This window comes from Parasteatoda tepidariorum, chromosome 12, assembly GCF_982258835.1.
Source record: "Parasteatoda tepidariorum strain Cologne lab strain chromosome 12, Ptep-v5.0, whole genome shotgun sequence".
NCBI classification, from domain to species: domain Eukaryota; kingdom Metazoa; phylum Arthropoda; class Arachnida; order Araneae; family Theridiidae; genus Parasteatoda; species Parasteatoda tepidariorum.
Window position 1 is genome coordinate 33,830,152 of NC_141766.1, and position 17,933 is coordinate 33,848,084.

Here is a 17,933-nt window from a genome sequence, read left to right on the forward strand (position 1 = left end):
ATCCTTATTGTAACAATTATCGTATTTATTTATCATTTATTTCGTCAAAATTTAAAAAGTATGGGCTCCTCTCAGCTAGGCAAAAAAAAAATAATTTTTTTTAAATGTAAAACGAATTTTTTTTTGCCAAGAGTTTAAGCAAATTATTTCATCGCTTGATAATCCAAGACGCTGTGATAATCGCTTCATGGGTTAAGTTCTTCTATATACGATCTTCAAATTTTCTATTTAACAAGCAAATATGGTGCTTTATGCTATGTTATAACATTTAACTGGGTTATAACAAACAGAAATAATTTATATTTTAACGAGAAAACTAAAGCCACGAATGTTAACCTCTCTATCTCTGTTTTTAAATGTTTATGGGATAGAACGAAAAAGAAAAAGAGCAATGGCGTGATTGTTTGGTCATGTGATCGTGACGTATATCGAGCTGTCATTTAATGGCGTGTTCTCTGACAGTCAAGTTGTAGGTTTCATCTGTAGCAGCCGTTGTTTATTCAAAACTGTAAAGATGTCGCATTCTACGAAGAGCTTGGACGATGAAAATTTGATGGGTATATTTTTATTTTATATGAATTATATTTCAAATCCACTTACTTATCCCTAAAATAAGATATTTTTTGTTTTGATATAAAATGTGCGTATCTTGATTGTTTGTTTTGGTTCAATTGAACTGTCAAAAATGGTGTTGTATACATGGATAAATCGTCGTATATAAAACAAAAACAGCTTTGTCACATTTGTTTTAGTCTATGTGAACTTTTTACTACGATTAAAAGTTATAATTATGAATTATTTTTTATTAAAGAATTAATAAATAGTTAAAAAACTGCAACAGCTGTTCTGTAATGCTGCTTTGTTTACATTTGTGGGAACATATTCTTCTTCTTTTTATAAAGGTCAGTAATTTGTCGCATCGTGATTTTGCTTTAAATGTTTGAGTTTTATAATGTCTTAAGCACATTTTCTCTTAAGTATTATTTGAATAAAATTATTTTAGTTTTTGTATTTAATTGGGCAAATGCATTTCTGAATTGTCAAATTTATAATTTTTAAATTAATCAAATTACTTTTGTAGAAAATTAATTAATTATGTAATTAAATTATTTCTTTGAAAAAAAATTTTTCTTCGTATTCTGCTCATCTTGAAATATGCTATCAATTGTGTACAAAGTGTGACATAAGTATGAACTATTATAATAATTAAAAATATTTTGCTCATTATGAAAGGTTTAATATTCTACTACTAATAAATATTTGCCAAATTTTTATAGATTGTAATTTGTGTTGAAGTTACGTTGTATGAAATAAATAGAATTAGAACTAAATCCAGTCAGTGATTTGTCATCTTATATCAAGGTTCACTAGAATGGATTCAGCCCGAAAAAAAACCATCCAGGTTTTCTGGGTGGGTCCACTTAAAAAAAAAAACACTTTTTAAGCAAGGGTGGGTTTTCAAAATTTACTGTACTAGATTAATACAGTTTACTTCAAGAGAAAAATAATAATATATTAATATCATTTAAGCAAAGACTTCAGAAAAATTGACGATAAATTAATTTTATATAAATTTAAATACATTCAACTTGTTTTGAAAACATACTAACATGACTATTTAGGAGGGAAAAGTGGAGTATCTGTTCTAATGAAGGGTATTGGGACTCGTAAAACCTTCTGTATTTACTTCTAATATTTATTAGAGACATTTATTTTCTTAATTTATTCTCTGTTACAATTATGATTTTTATTTTTATTATTATTCCAACTAAATGGCTTAAAACCGAAAGCGGTATTCTTTTGTTATAAAGCAATCCTATAATATTACGTTATTATGTAAAATTTTATGAAAAATACATTGAAAATGGTATGTAATTTAACCGTTTTGCAATTATTAAGCAGTATATAAGTTTTGTAATAAGTTCTATATTAAATTGTTTCCAGTCAAAACTATAAAATAAATAAGGAAATGCAAAACTGATAAAATAAAGAATACAAAACTGATATTAAAAATTAACTTAACATAATATTACAAAATAATTAGACTAAAAAACGTTTAGCAAAAGTTGCAATAGTAAACGAGCAAAACGATTACGTTTAAATTTTATTCCAGTAGATTCTGGAACAAAATGTGCGTTAATGCAATAAATTTTTTAGTCTTTTGATTGAGTAATTATAATTTTTCTGTAGCAATCTGTTGGTAAGAAATAATAACTTGGCAATCTAAAACTTTCAAAATCATGGTTAGATTGCAACAAAGCAAGTCATAGTTACCAAATATTTAACTTTCGTGCTGGCAGCAAATCTTGCAATTTCATTAAAGACTCTGGAATCTAAATTTAAAACATTTCTGAAAAAGCCCAAGTGGACTGGGTTTCAAGAAAAGGTTTTTTCAAAATCTGCCTCATATGATATTGATATTATCTGTTAAACCTTTAGCAAAAAAGTAGCAGGATATTTCTGTATCGTGATTGATCTCTCGCGCCAACTACAGGTATCAAATAAATTTTATGCTTCTAAATTTTTTTTTTAAAAATAAACATGTAATGATTGCCTGGAAGTGGCTACGAGTAATATCCTTCCTGTTGATCCCTTTCTGTGATTTTTTTTTGTAGTTTCTCACAAATCACTGCCTGGAAGTAATCAAGACTTGGCAATTAGTTTGCATAAAAATATTCCCAAGGAAACAATATGCTGTGCCTACTGTCTAATGTGTTCACAACCTAGATGTTATATTTAGATTATAATTTCAAAAAGTATAAACAAATTTGAAAAATAATGTACTGTACTTTTTTGAGGATCAAGCAAGAGAGCATTTTTCGTTATAAATTACCCAAATTCAAAACCTATTTATATGGAGGAATGAAAATAATTTCCAAATAGATTGTTCATTTAATTAACCATCCATGCTGTTTTGGGACATATCCTGGACTTCATCTGATAAAGTGTATGACACAATTAACGATAATTGAAACACCTATACAATATCAGGAAAATAAAAGAAAAACAAATGTCATAAAATGAAGGAAATAATTATTATACATCTGTATTTCAAGCATTAGATGTTAGTTAATTGACAGTGTTCTTTTGGGTTTATTTACAGCATTCTGTTTTAAATTTCGGTACTTTTTTTTGCGGATAGTATACATTCATAAGCTTTCCCCCTCTTAAACTCTAAAAAAAGTTTGAAAAAATCTCTACTTACATTCTGAAATACAGATTATATGAGAAGGAAAGGACAATAATAATTATTTTAATAAAATTATGTAATATGATTTGTTTCAGTAAGAAAATTATTTAATTATTACAGCATCGGAACATTCAATTTTAAGTATGAAAATTATTCTATATTTTATGCAGTGTAATTTTTTATGGAACTATATTTTAATATGTAATTATATAGCATTTCAGTGGTCATTTTTTTTTATATGGCTTTTTTAGGATTGCTTAGTCTTTAATCTTCCTCTCTCTGTAGCCTTTTCTTTAAAAATTGTTTAGAGAATATATTTACTTGCATGATACAATTTTTGCATGGAATAAATACTCTCATAAATATTAAAAAGCAACTGTTTTACATGTTTTCAGTTGACAACAAAAAACCATTTTAATAGTTATACTCTTCCACTGGAGTAGAATATGTTACTAACCATTTATTTTGCCGTTTTACCAAAGGTTATTGATATATATTAAACTATTTACATATTTCTCTCTGTGAATATTTAACTTATTTGATATAATGCTTGGAATTCTAAAGTCTGTTATTCTGGTTCAGTTGTTGTACCAGCTTGACAGCAAAAGGTTACGGATACATTTATATATTTGCATCTAAAAATTCATGTGTCATAACTTAAATTCTAAGTGAATAAGGGTTATTTTTTTAAATGTACTTATTACTTTTGATTTTGAGGTAATCTTGAACTCTCCCCTAAACATTGTTAGTAGAAACCTTTGTTTTTGAAGTGTCCTTATATTATTTCTAAATGTAATGTCTCTTAACTTTTTACAAGGATGGGGTAAGTATACTTACCCCCAACTTATTGTTTTTTAATATTGATGGAAAACTATTTTCCCTCTGATTTGTGCAGTCATCTGCTAATAACTTCATAATTTGCAAAAACATTAACCCCTTAACTTGTGCGCTTGAGTTAATTCGAGTGCGCTAAACAGGCCAAACTGTTAACACGAGATAATTTGAGCGGCGTTGTTTTTTTATGCTGCTATAATTCTTTACACTCGAATATAATCGAGAATTGAAAATAATAATGTGAAAGCTAAGAAAAAAAATCGTTTTGTTAATATTTATCATTTACTTAGGATTGTAAGCTATAACACTTATTTATTCAAGAATAAAATATAGCCTTTTTCCATGGATCAAACACGCAGTATATCAAAATTGTCCACCAAAAGAAAAGACAGTGTTCTAAAGTGTGTTTTTTTACATTTAAAAAAAAAAAAAAAAAAAAGATTTTTTTTTTGCCCTTTTTTTTTTCCAAAAAATCTGTGCGTTAAGGGTTTAAATACTAATTAAAGTCTTTGTTAGATAAATGTGAGTATCATTAATGGTTTGTTTGTAGTCAAGACGTGGGAATTATTTTCTTTTTTAAGTCATATGTAGGTTCATTTAAGCATTTCTTCTCATTGAGTTTATTTGTAGTAGACTCAGGATTTATAAATTTGGTTATTTGTAAGCACAGGAGCTCATATTATGGCCAATTCTTTGCAATAAATAAGATTTTGTAAATCGGACCTACCTTCCCATTAAAACAAAATGTTACTAAAAATCAAATTAATCTTTGGTAATGAATGAAATTAATTTGTTTCTGTAAATCAATCTGAAAACCAGAAATATTTTAACTAGAAAAAGGAAAAATGTGATTACATATACTTAAATATTATCATTACTAAATGCATATGATTAACATATTATATATAATTAACATTGTTAAATAGATATCAATTTTATTTACTGAACTCCTTACCCAAGAATGATAACGATAAATATGTACAGCCTTTACCCTTTTTAAGTTGTGTTTGAAGAACCTTCTTATATTAATTTTAAGTTTGAATTAAAACTGCAACCGAAATTCAATAAAACAAATTTGAAAAAACTTTACTAAAATTATTTCTAAAATTTAAATGTCTACGTTTTATTTTTCATTGAGTTTTTATTCTGAGGAAAATTATTTGGGGTAAATGTAAAGGAAAAAGTTTCGGCTAAATTAATATCATACAAATGATGGGGAACTGAACATACATAATTTAAAATTATTGTGAAACCTCTCGGGAGCAACTACTCTGTGTTCCATGATAAAATGGTCATTAATGGAGGCTGGTCATTCTTAAGGGTTAATGACTTCAAAATGTTATCGAAGTTACATAAATTTTCGCAAGCAATTTTAAATTTACTCAGCGTCATTTTCTTGGTGCGGAAATGCAACTTGTATTGTCATCATGAAAACCAGATCAATTGATAAAAATTATCCCTACTAATATAATTATGTGTATAAACAAATTTACCGATACAACTGATAGAGCTATTTTAAAAAAGTAAGCAATTATGCTTTTTATTTAAGATTTAAGTTTATATAATAAAAATTAGTTAACTTTAAAAAAACAAGAGCTTTGTTTGTTTAAGATGCTTAGTTTTTCTAAAATAACTTTTTTTTTAATTTAATTTTCATCTTTAAAAATAAATCATTGCTAGCTTCAACTTAAGTATCACTCTGATCACAACATGAGATTCTAGATTTCTTTCAGAGATCGCCAAAAAGAGCTCTCTAAATAAGAGCTTCACACAAATATTTTGGATACATTTTAATCTACTTTTTTGTTTTATTAATGTCTTCTTTTTTTTTGGATATTTTTTGTTTCATTATTTGACCTTTCCCACATTTGGTGCAAAGGTATGCCCGGTCATTGAGAAAGGTTTAGATGGTCTTTCCTAAAAGTTTTCTTCGACGTAAAAGTCTATGGAAAAAAAATTTGCCTCCCAAAAGTGATCGTAAATAGAGGAGGTTGCTATGCAGAGGTATGCTTTCCTAGAGGTTTCACTGTACCAAATTGTCACGAAAAATGAACACTAAAGTTGTGGTTCATACATCCACTCCAAGATTTGCAGATGTTGATCCTTAGTATAAATGTTATTTTGTCCCCTGGAATCACATTAACTTTCATTTATTTTGCATAAAGCAAGTGTGCAAGAAATTGCTGAGAAATTTGCTTATAAAATAGAAAAAACTTATATAATAAAATGGAATACTAATGTTTTAAAGAGAAATATGAAATTGTTAAATAGAAGGTTTATTTTTAAAGGTTTACATATTCTGTTGAATACTATTCAAGATTAGTAGGAAAAATGTAAAACCAAGTGAATTCCTAAATGTGGAGTTTTGTGCGATAAAACATATTGTTGACTAAATGTTTAAGTTGTCAAAAATGCATTATTCAAGATAAAAACTAAGTTACATTGTTTTTCTACTGTTGTAAATTTCATTGTCACATTTAAAAAAGGGTGGGAATTTTTTAATAATTTTTCTATGTTTCGATTTTCTATCTAAGTGTTTTAAAAAAAATTTATTAATCTATTTTCTTACACTCATATTAAGTCTGATCTAAAAACAAAAAGCTTATTGCAATCTAAAAAGAATATTTTAAGCCTTCAAACCTACCATCTAGATAAAATTGCATTAAAAAAAATTGTTTTGTTGCGCTTTAATTTTTCACTGAATAACATTGGGAAACAGTTTTTTTCATACTGTAGAGCCTGTAGCTCAAAGTTTAAAGGAAACTGGGACTAACACTCAAGGGGTTTACATATATTCCTATAATATTCATTTTTATTATTTAGTATCAAATACCTATTTTACACTAAAAGAATTAACATTGTTTATAAACATAGATTTTTATATTCAGGTTAATCAGGTTTAAAATTATATTTTATTTCATAGTGCAATTGAAAATACATGCGTGCGAAATTTTTTAGTAAAGTAATTTTATAATAAATAAGTAAATTCTTTTATCTCTTATTACTAAAGCCTACTACTTTTTGCTCAGTAATTTTTATTGTTTTTATATAGTTCATAATAATTTATTTTTAGAGTTTTAGTTGAAGTAATCGTGGTTGTTAATGTTAGTGATTGAGTTAACTTCAACATTTTATGCTTAGGTAAACTAGCCTAGTAAGTCTATCAAACATATATCATTTTAGCATATCAAAGTAAGCTACCACAAATTTAAGTTCTTAATTTTCTCATTGAAATTTTTTATGGTTAATAATTTTCAGTTGGTTTGAAAATTCAAAACTAAAAAAATTTATTCAAGAATAATGTTTCTTAATGGTTTTGCAAACAGCCCTAAGATTGCTATTATTAATACTGACTATAATTGTATTTTTTACCAAATTTTATTTATTCTTAATTATTTATAAATCTAAAATTACCAAAACCTTTTTAATTTATCTTAGCTTTTTACATGTGATTTTATTCTTTTATAGATTCCTGGGTTGATTTAAATGTAAGTGGCGAGTTGAGTAGAGGCTCAGATTCAAGTCAAAAAAGATTAACTCCTATTTCGTCATTGATCAATAGTGGAAAACTTGAAAAGTTGCTTTGGGAAGCTCAACGAGAAAGTTGCCAATCTTCTCAGATAGGAAGTGGAATCTCTTCTCGACGAGGAAGGTAAATGCTAACAAATATTTAAAGACTATGCTGGTCTTTATAGTCTGAGACTTAACAGCTTAAAAAAAATTGTCTTCTGTCAGAAAATACGAAGTACTTCTAGAAATTTTTTTTACCAATAATTCTTTTATGAATTTTTTGTTGCCTAAATTCTTTCCTTATCTTTTTTTTTTGTGATGAATAAAATTTTTCAAATGTGTTAAATGTTTTTTTACCCAATTTGTTTTCATTATTATATTTGAGATGTAGAAATCAGCCTCATTAAAATGATAATCAAATTTTTTCTTTATGTATTCCTTTTTTTAAAAAAAATATATTAATTTTCAAGTACTAAAACATACGTTCTAAAAAATTAAAATATTTTTATAGTGTGAGTTTTATAATGTTTCTTACAAACACATATTTTATGTCACAATTTTTTTTATTTAGGATTTTTTTAGCTTAAAAAATTTTTTCAGGATGAAAATAAGTATGAACCCAGATTATGATGATTCAGCATATCTGACATCTCCTACAACGCGTGTACTGTATTAATATCAAAATGCCTAATAGATGGCACCACTATTTAATAAAAGCCCTGTAAAAGATAAAATACATTCAGAGCTGTTTTTTATAACTTTATAATCACCATTTTTATTTAATAATTTTACTCATAAATAAATGTTTAAGCACTTACAATATCAATTCGAAAAGATTTCAAATTGATATTTTCATTTGAAAAATTTCAGTTTATGAACATTACCCTAATCCTGAGAGTACCTGATAATTGGAGTTTTATTGTGAGCTTAAGAACAAAAAACATACATAAACCTTACATAATAGTATGTACCCTTCAAATTTCCTATGTTTTTAATGTTTAAATTAAACACCATTTTTGATGAATTTTTTTTTTTTTTTTTCTTTTTCCCTCAATGGTTTGAATTTCTTTCCATAAATACAACGAAGAAAAACTTCTAAATATAAAAAACAATTTTTTAAAAAAATAGTAATATTTAAACAAATAGAGCATTATTCTAAAATATTCTAGGAAAACCTCACATAAACTTTAAAATGAAAGCTTATAAGGACTGAAATTAATACTATGAAAACTAAATTTCTATTGGTCCAGCAAGAAAAGACTTAACAATTCTTGAGTAAAATATTGGCTCCCTATCTGTCTTTTTAGTCAGTTGCAATGTCTATGCAATAACCACCCATCCTTCCTATTTTCTTTTTATTTTGCAAGGTTTTTGAAGTGGTAGGGTTGCTTTAATAAAACAGTTAACGCACATTCATGGCTTTGAATTCATTTATTGAATGTGAATTGGGAAGATTGAAAAAGGGTTTGAAGAATAATGCAGAATTTTCATCACCCTAACTATTCCAATAAGGATAAAAGGAGCAACTTGTAAATGCATGTGTGTGCTACCTTGTGAAGAAGATTGGAAGCTATCTATTAATATTCCTAAAAAAATAGAAATTACTTAAAAGCAACAATTTGAACTAGTCTTCTGTGAGTTAATCTGTTCAAAATGGCTAACTAACGAAAATTGATCATGTTCATGATTGAAATGAAACAAATTAATTCATTAAGTAGAAAAAATTTTACAAAAAGATGGAAGAAATCGCTAAAGAGTTTGGGATTCCAAACAGCAAATTGTCAACAATTATTAAATAAATGAAAAAATAAAAATCAAATGGTTATCTCAGAAATGTTCAATGATGCTAGGTAAAAGAAAGATGTTAAAAAACTGGTGAATTTTCTAATGTAGAAAAGTCCCTTATGATGTGAATTATGCAATGCTAAAGTCTTTAATTAAAGTAAAAGCTGATTCTTTTGAAAAAGAAACAGGCTAATTTTTAAAATGGTGAAATAATTTTTTCTTCATTTTGCTATTGTGCAGTTTAAAGTTATTTAATTTAAATGTGCATGTCTTATTGCATAATTCATCCTCTTTATATTTTTCTGTATCTAATTGTTGTTCCTGTAAGTTGAATTAAATATTTTCAAACTCGTTTTATAAGCTTAGGTCTTTCTAATGGCATTTGTTCTTTAGAAGTCTATTTTTAAAAAATTTTATGGAAATATTGCAAATAACTAGCAATTTTATTCATACCAGTTTTAAATCGTTACTTTCTAAATATATTTTATTCTATTTAAAATGATAATTTTCTTAATAGGATGTTTTCTATCTTTTTATTCGATTTTCAACACTATCAACTTTCTATAAAGTCATAAGTGTTAAACTTTGAATTTAAAAAATATTTAGAGGTAATCATAACTTATTTTAATATTATTTACAGCCAAATCTTTTGTTTTCTATGAAATTTTGAAAAAACATAAGAGCATTTTTTAGAAAAAATTTGAAATAAAGTTTATAATTTTTTTTTCAGCCCAAAATCTCCTCGTACTCCCATAAATGATGATCATACTCTAGAGGAAATGATCCCATCTCAAGTAAATATTTCTTATATTTTTTAATCAATTGCATTTGCATTCACTTATAGAAGTAGAATTCTTAAATTGTTTTAAACCTAACAACTGCATGGATCACAATTTTAGGTCTTTCATATATCCATTTAAATTACTTATGTATACTGCCTGTCAAATTTGTTTGGTTTCAAATTTAATAAGCAAGAAAAGATAAAAACAAAAGAAAATTGTCACTACTTTTAATATAATAAAAATTCTCATTTAAAATCCCTACTATTAGCAGCTATGTTGTTTATGATACATATTGTGAAAACTCTCTTATTTTTTAAAAAAAATTATTTCAGTATTACGGTCAGAGACGACATGGAAGCACAGATTGGATTTGGGACTGGAGTAGCAAACCTGATCAAAGACCACCAAAGTATGCTTCTGTTAAGCATTTCTTTTTTACTTTTTTTATTTCTTATTTATTTTACAGTGAATATACTTAATTTCTTAATTATATTAATTTTTTTTACATGGCAAATTGATCATCCATGTTCTTTACTTATGTGTTTAAAATAGGTTTTAATATGTTCAGTGTATACAATTTATGCAATGCAGTAAATAATATCTATTATATTACTGTTAATGAATTATGAGTTTTTATAAAATTAGTTGCCATGCCTTTATAAAACACTATTTTCATTTAAATGTCATGTAGGTATTTTAATTTTGATAATTGCTTTACCTCTTGAGTTATAAACATTTAAGGAATTGAAGAATTAATGAAATGTCTTCAAAGAATTTAGGTATGTCAATAACAAGTCATAACATGAAAAATATCCAAGCATTAAACATACTTTTGATGTTTACTGAAAACAATTCATGAAAAATATGTAAGAATGTTCATAACAATGTGATGATGTTTTGAATTATTTTTCAAATTAAGGAAATTGTGCAAAAAATTCTGGTTTCAGAAAACTAATTTTTATACAAAGTTTTGTTTCTTTAAGTCAAATGATTTTCTCTCTATGTTAATTCATCAGAGTTTACAAAAACTGTGCAAGTGTTTAAACTATTTCAAGGATGCTTTATTTAACAAAAAATTGTAGCTTAAGTGAAATCGACAAATAGTAAATTAAAAATTGGTTATGGGATCTTTAGCTCTTAAGGATAAGTCTTGTGATAAATTATTGAAAACCTGAATTCAACTTAGTTTTTAATTAAACTATGACAAGTTAAGATTTTGGATTATGAGACATTTGAATATTATACTAAAAATAGCTTTCAGTATAATTATTTAAAAACTTTTATAATATACTGCATGTTATACTGATTAATAAAGGGTAAAGTTTAAAAAAAATTGGTAGATATTTATTCTGTTTATATAATCAATTAGATCTATAAAGACATGCTACATAAAAAAAAAATAATGTAGATTTCTGAACACTGATACCTTTGATGTACGATCTACTGCATATGTATATCAAACTAAGTTTTTAGTGAATTCCACTAAGATCCAATTTTTGTAAGGTATGTTGTGGGCCTAAAACTTTTAACTTGTGTTTAAATTGTGACAGAATAAAAAAAAAATTAAAAACTATCTTCGTTCTGAATTAAAGCTTCTAATGATTGATTACAAGACTGAGTTCCCTTTTAAAATTTCAAAAGAAGGATATTATAATGAGATTTATTATTAGATAAATAATAGACCTGAAAATTGATGCATATAATTATTAAATTTCATGAAGATTCGTAACATACTGAGTTATCGTAACATTTTGTACATTTTTCCCACACCTTTCTTATAGTTAAATAAATTTTCTTTTTTAACCGACTGTTTCACTCTTTTTTTAATATTGTAATTAATAGCCACCTTCTCTCTTTGTATATTACATCCCATGTGTTTTTTGTTTTTTTTTTTTTTGCTTTAAATAATTTGTTTAATAAAACCAACCTGTTTAAAATCCTCTGGCTGTTTTTATTTTGTAATTGAAACAAAAACAAAAAGTAGTTGCATATTTTTACTAAAATGGGCCTGCATGGAAATGTATATTAACTGAAAACTGTTTCTAAGAAGAGTTCTCTGGAAACAAATATCCATCATTATGGCAGAAAACAGACAGCTGCTTGAGAAAAAAAAGTGCTGAAAATTTAGATGTTCTGGCCATTTCATTGTTCTTTTCTATAATAATACTTGATCTGCAACTAAGCCTGTTTTATATTCTTCTATTTAGAACTGTGTAAATAAGGTTTTTAAAATGAATATGTTTAATTCGAAAGAAATTGGATTATGTCCTAGCTGATAGTAATGTTGGAACAACATAATTGCATATGAGTTTAAGAAATAAGAGGTTGTTTCTATGCTGTTAGTATTATCATTAGTGCTAAAGTAGAAAAATACATAATCAAGTTGCAACAAGTGCTTTAAGTAGGAAAATCAATTGATGAAGAAATAGCAATCTAAAACAAGTATGAAGAAGGAGAAAGAGGCTCCCTGAGTGTCGAAATTGTATTTTTAAAACAAGTATTTAAGCTAAAACTTTCGAAATCAAACACTTTATGTCAGTTTATATTTGAAATTTTAAGATAGATATTTTTAATTAATCATTTAATATTTAAGATAATAAAAAAATGGTATATTAAACATAACTATGAGTTCGTTCGGCGCCACTTCACACTATTTAAATTATGCTCACAAGGCATGATCTAGAGATTTTGCAGGACAACAAAACAGCAGAAAGAAAACCTGACAAGATTTTGAATGAAATTTTGACTCAAATGAGTTGTCATGTAATGGAAGAGTAATAATATTTTTTTTTTGTTTAAAAAAAATAACCAAGTTTTAGTTGTTTTTCTTTATTTTCTAAGTGTTTAAAAAATTTTCCTATATTTTAGAGAATGGAAATTACAACACCCCAAACCTACTCTCAGCCTTCGTAATTCCAAAATTGCTAAGAGTAGCCTTTTCTCACCAGAAATTTTGACAATACTTGTAGTATCCCACTTGGTTACTCTTATGATTGGCACTGGATTTGGGTAAGTTATTATTTTAAATAAAAAAGAATCTATAAAAGAAAATAAAAAGTTATTGAATAGTTATTTTTCATTCAGTGACAATGTACTTTCTAAGCATCAAATTTAAGCAATATTATATTATTTTTATTTCTTATTTTGTTTATCAAGTGGAGTCAAATGGTCATAAAAAAAATTTCATCAATTTTATTAGTATGAAAAATTAATCATAATTTTTTGATTTACATCAGATATTTTTTGAACATATTAAATTAGCTCTAAATTTAAATTTCTTTAAATTTAATGTGTTATGTACTCAAAAAGAAAAAGAGAAAGAGCTTTGATAAATTGGTCATAGTGAAAAAAATATCAAAGATTGTCATGAAGAAATTTTTAATTAAAAATATTCAACAGTGACAACTTATATATACTTTTCAAATAAATTTTTTCTTAGTGTCTAGTAAAATACCAATTGAAATGAAGTTGTGAGCAGATATTTCTTTCTTATTCAAACTGCAATAGTTAGTTAGATAGTTAGCAGGCTTTGTTTAAAAAAAATTTTCAACTGAATCATTAAAGGTATTATTCCAAAAAAATTTTTAAATATTAATTAAAATTTTCAATATCATTTCAGAGTAATAAATTCAAAAATATCCACTTTTGTTCCATAAAAATGCTAACATTGTAAAAATAATAATGTTTTCGTTATGCTAATAAGTGATTTCGTCCTTGCTTGTTAGTAATATGAAAATGTCATTATATTTATTTTGAAACCATTATTTAAGCATTATACTATTTATAGCATTAGTATAAACTGTATTAAATAAAATTTGTTTTTTTGCTTATCTATTGAACTATTACATATAGTATAAAGAAATATTTAAGGTAAAGTACTTTTTTAATTAAAAAATATTTGAGAATAATGGAATCATAAAAAGGAATAAAAGTGACAAATGGGCTATGACGTGTTTTTCATACATGTATAAAATTCTTAAGGTATGTTTTTGTTGTAATGATTTATTAATACATTAAAAATTAAATACTTTTTCATTCATTTATTTTAACATGGTGGCACTTTAAGTATAACAATATTAATATTGACATAATGTAGTATAAAATAAAATAGTACATGAGGAAAATATTTTGAATGAACTTAAGCTTTTCTAATTTATTTTTTTGTTAAATTGTTTTGGTTTTTTTTACCTAAAAATGTATTTGGAAAATATTACTAGAATGAACAAAAAGATAATACATGCATAAAAGGCAAATTTGTTTACACTAACAACAGAAAAAAAACTAAAATTTAAATATGACGCCTTTTTCCCATTTATGCCTTTTCAACGCCATCACCATCAATGCCTTTTTCCCATTTATATTTTAGTTTGTTGGATACATAATATAATTTAGCAATACAAGATTTTAAAAAAATGTTTCTCTCTCTTTTTATTTTAACTTATTCAATAAGTACATTATTTAACTAATTTTAAAAACTATTAAAACAGGCATATGGAAAGGATCTATTTTATTTTAAGCAATCTTAAGAGACATCCTGGCTTAACCTTAAGTTTTTCTAATTTTAATTTATTTTATATAAATATCAAATTTGCAATGCTACGTTAATGTTTAAAAATCATACATCTAAATGTTTAAAAAAATGCATTTTTGTAAGATGAGAAATTATAAAAAGGTTGTCTAATATTTAGTCACTATATCAGTTTATGTATTTGCTTTCATATCTCTTTAACTTTTACTACTTTATTTGTTAATTAACTTACCTTTCAAGATTTAGTTTTTAACTTTGCTTTTAAATTCCTCACAACTTTAAAAATACTCGTCAAAGAGAGTTCAATCTTTAATTAAAAATAATGTAATTAAATTGTAAGAAAAGACAAAAAATTTTACCAAGCAATTTTTGGTTACCCCGTAAATATTGTTTGGGATTTTTAATAAAGAAATAAAGATCTTTTAAAATTTTAACTTTTGTTTTCTGTAGTTTTTCTTTGTTTTAAATAACTTAAAAAGTATAATCTGGGCTTTAAATATGCGTAGTTTGTTTTAAACAATTGTTGCTGAATTGATATGTCTAAAAAATACTGTTTATAAAATATTAAAATGCTTAATCTACATAATTTTGTGTTCTTATTTTAGGATATATTACATCACCAAACGTATTGGCCCTCAATTTCCATTGCAGTAAATATTGTAAATTGCTAACCTGTGTTTATTTTCACTGTTTTAATATTGTTTGTATCATGGATACTGTGCTTATTTGTATATGTATTTGTTTTATTCTACTCATTGTTTTTTTATCACCGTTTACTGTTAAAAATATTTATATCATGTGTATAAGTTTCCCAGTGCTATCATAAAACACTAATGTAGTGATGCATTTGCTTTGAGTGTTAATTCTTTAAGATTTTTTTTTTTGTTTATGTAGTTTATTTTATATTTGTCTTGAATTATAATAATATACTCATATTGACTATTATTAAATATTCATACTATCTATTATAAAATTTTCACATTAACTGATATAAAATACTCATATTCATTTTTAAATGTAGTTAATATATTGAAGTGTTTTTATGGTGATATTTGTGTTGAAATTTCTTCTTCATATAATTTTTAAAAAAGTCATTGTGTAAAAATTAATCATGAGATTTAAGAATGGAATTTATTCTGGGATCAATAAATGTTATGTTTTCGAATTGAAAGATTTTTCTTATTTCTTTTTGTTTAAATACTTCTTAAGTTTGTGTAGTTTTATGCAGTTTTTCTTTATAAAGAGAATTATTAAACTTTCTTCTTTATTATCATTATCTAACAAGACCAAATCTTGATTATCCAACTTGCTGCTCAATACTGTTAGAGGATAATAAAATCTAATTTTATTTTGCAGAATATATTAACTGTGATAATAAATTTAAACTCATTCAAACTGAAAACTATAGATTTTTAAAGTTTAATTCTTAAATGCAACATTTCTGTTATGTTATTATGAAAGATGCCAACTTGTTCCACTTAGAGAGGAAATTTTTTGGATTCCAGTGGTAGCAAAATTTGTGTTTTTAATATTTGATTCTTAATTTAGTAGAAATTTAAAATAAACTGATTTTGCACAGCTACATTTAAATAATTTAAAAGTGAATATAAAGGGCCACTTCATAGTGTTATTTAGTGTTCAAACTAAATAAAATTTCTGAACTTTTTTTTGTTTAATTTTCTGCTAATTTAGAAAATACTTAGAGCGGAGCAGTTGGCATACCTGAATTAGTAACCGCAGCTCCTAATTCCTTTTATTACTACTTAGCTGCTAAAGGAAGTCTACATTTTGTTGAAATCAATTTTATTCTTTACTTTATTTAAACACGAGACTGTGTACAAACTTAACTTTCTGGTAAATAATTGGTTTATCAGATAAATATTTTTATTTCATAACATGATTGAAACCAAATCAACTTCTATAACTCAATTCTTCACAAGATCTAATTTATTATTAACCAAACTCTTAGTTCTGTTTAATTGTGCATAAAATTTAAACTTGATATCAAATTACAGTTTTAGCTTTTAATTACTCAATATTTTATTAAGGAAAAAAAATTGTGCTTTACTGGTTAAAATGTTATTTTCATTGCTTAAATCTATTATTAAATATGTAACTTTTTTCACAAAGCGAGTTCCTTTTGTTGATAAGAAAGACCTGTCTATTGTAAGTGTTAATTGTTGTCAGACTTACCTAATAAGCACATTTACTCAATCATTATTCTATCACTCAAAGCTGCCTTTGAGTTTCTGGTGGTATTCTCGTCTATTTTTAGGAAATAGTTTCTTATTGTGAAAACAGTGATGACAATTTGTTGTACACGTACTTTACATAAATTTAGAACTATATCAAGTGATCATTAATGCTTTATTGTATTTAACCCTTTGCTCTTGGAACACTTCCAATATAGAAAGCACACTGCCTATTTACTTTTAGTAAAATACTAAAAGAACTTAAATAATAGTCGTTGTGAAGAGTCAAGATTTGAAAGTGTTACTCTTGTAATATGCAATCTGACTATTGTATTGTGTCAATAAAAGGTATTACAACTACTTCAGTTTAAATAGCAAAATTCGTTGCTTCATTTCATGGTATAATATCAAAACTTTTTGACATAAAAGTGGTTACTAACTATTAAGATGTGACAAATTTAAAATGATTACTATTGTGACCACTTCAATTCTGCTCTTAAAGTCAAAATAGAATTTTTTTAAATTGGTGGTAATTCATTATCATCATTGAAGGAGAAGGGCGTCCAAGTACAAAGGTTTTTTTATTTGTCTGATAAAAGCTGTTCAATTTGTTTAGAATTTGAAAAATATGTTTCAAATTTTTACATTTAATTGGTAAGTAGTTAATTTCATTTGTATAGTATTTATTTTTTACATTAAGTAAAATGTAATTTGCATGTTTGATATAAAAAAAAGAGAAATTTTTATAAAGAAATGTTAAAATTATGTTATTAAAATGTTTAGCTTAGATATTTAGAATTCTCTGAAAAGAGATCGCTTTTTTTTATTGCTGAATGAAATTTGATTTAGTTCTATCTTATATTTTCATTACATTATAATATGTCAATCGACATATATCATTATTTTACACTTTGAAACGTTGTTTTTGATGAATAACATTTGAAAAGATTTGTATGCTATGAGTAACTGAATGAATGTGTGTGATTATATATTTCTTACTATTCCACGTGTTTGTGCCATCGGTTACTTTGTCATAGTACTCATTTTCTTTTAATAAAAGATATGCTCATTTTAATTGTCACTTTCTTAAGTGTTTAAATTTTGGTTTTCCC

General features: G+C 25.5%; 1 protein-coding gene across 1 annotated transcript; it reads left to right on the top strand.

The window, feature by feature from the left end:
* BNIP3 (BCL2 interacting protein 3) lies at positions 1–17,896 on the top strand. Its single transcript, XM_043041024.3, has 6 exons — positions 1–557; positions 7,493–7,676; positions 10,050–10,113; positions 10,434–10,510; positions 12,970–13,110; positions 15,235–17,896. The coding sequence occupies exons 1-6, from the start codon at positions 515–517 to the stop codon at positions 15,281–15,283; spliced, it is 558 nt and encodes a 185-aa protein (XP_042896958.1). The 5' UTR covers positions 1–514; the 3' UTR covers positions 15,284–17,896.
* Positions 17,897–17,933: the final 37 nt, after the last annotated feature.

Bases quoted from the DNA above. Each gene is read 5' to 3' on its own strand.
- BNIP3 (XM_043041024.3), top strand. From the start codon at position 515: ATGTCGCATTCTACGAAGAGCTTGGACGATGAAAATTTGATGG. The intron at 10,511-12,969 runs GTATGCTTCTGT...CCTATATTTTAG, and splicing joins CCTGATCAAAGACCACCAAA to AGAATGGAAATTACAACACC. The intron at 13,111-15,234 runs GTAAGTTATTAT...TTCTTATTTTAG, and splicing joins ATGATTGGCACTGGATTTGG to GATATATTACATCACCAAAC.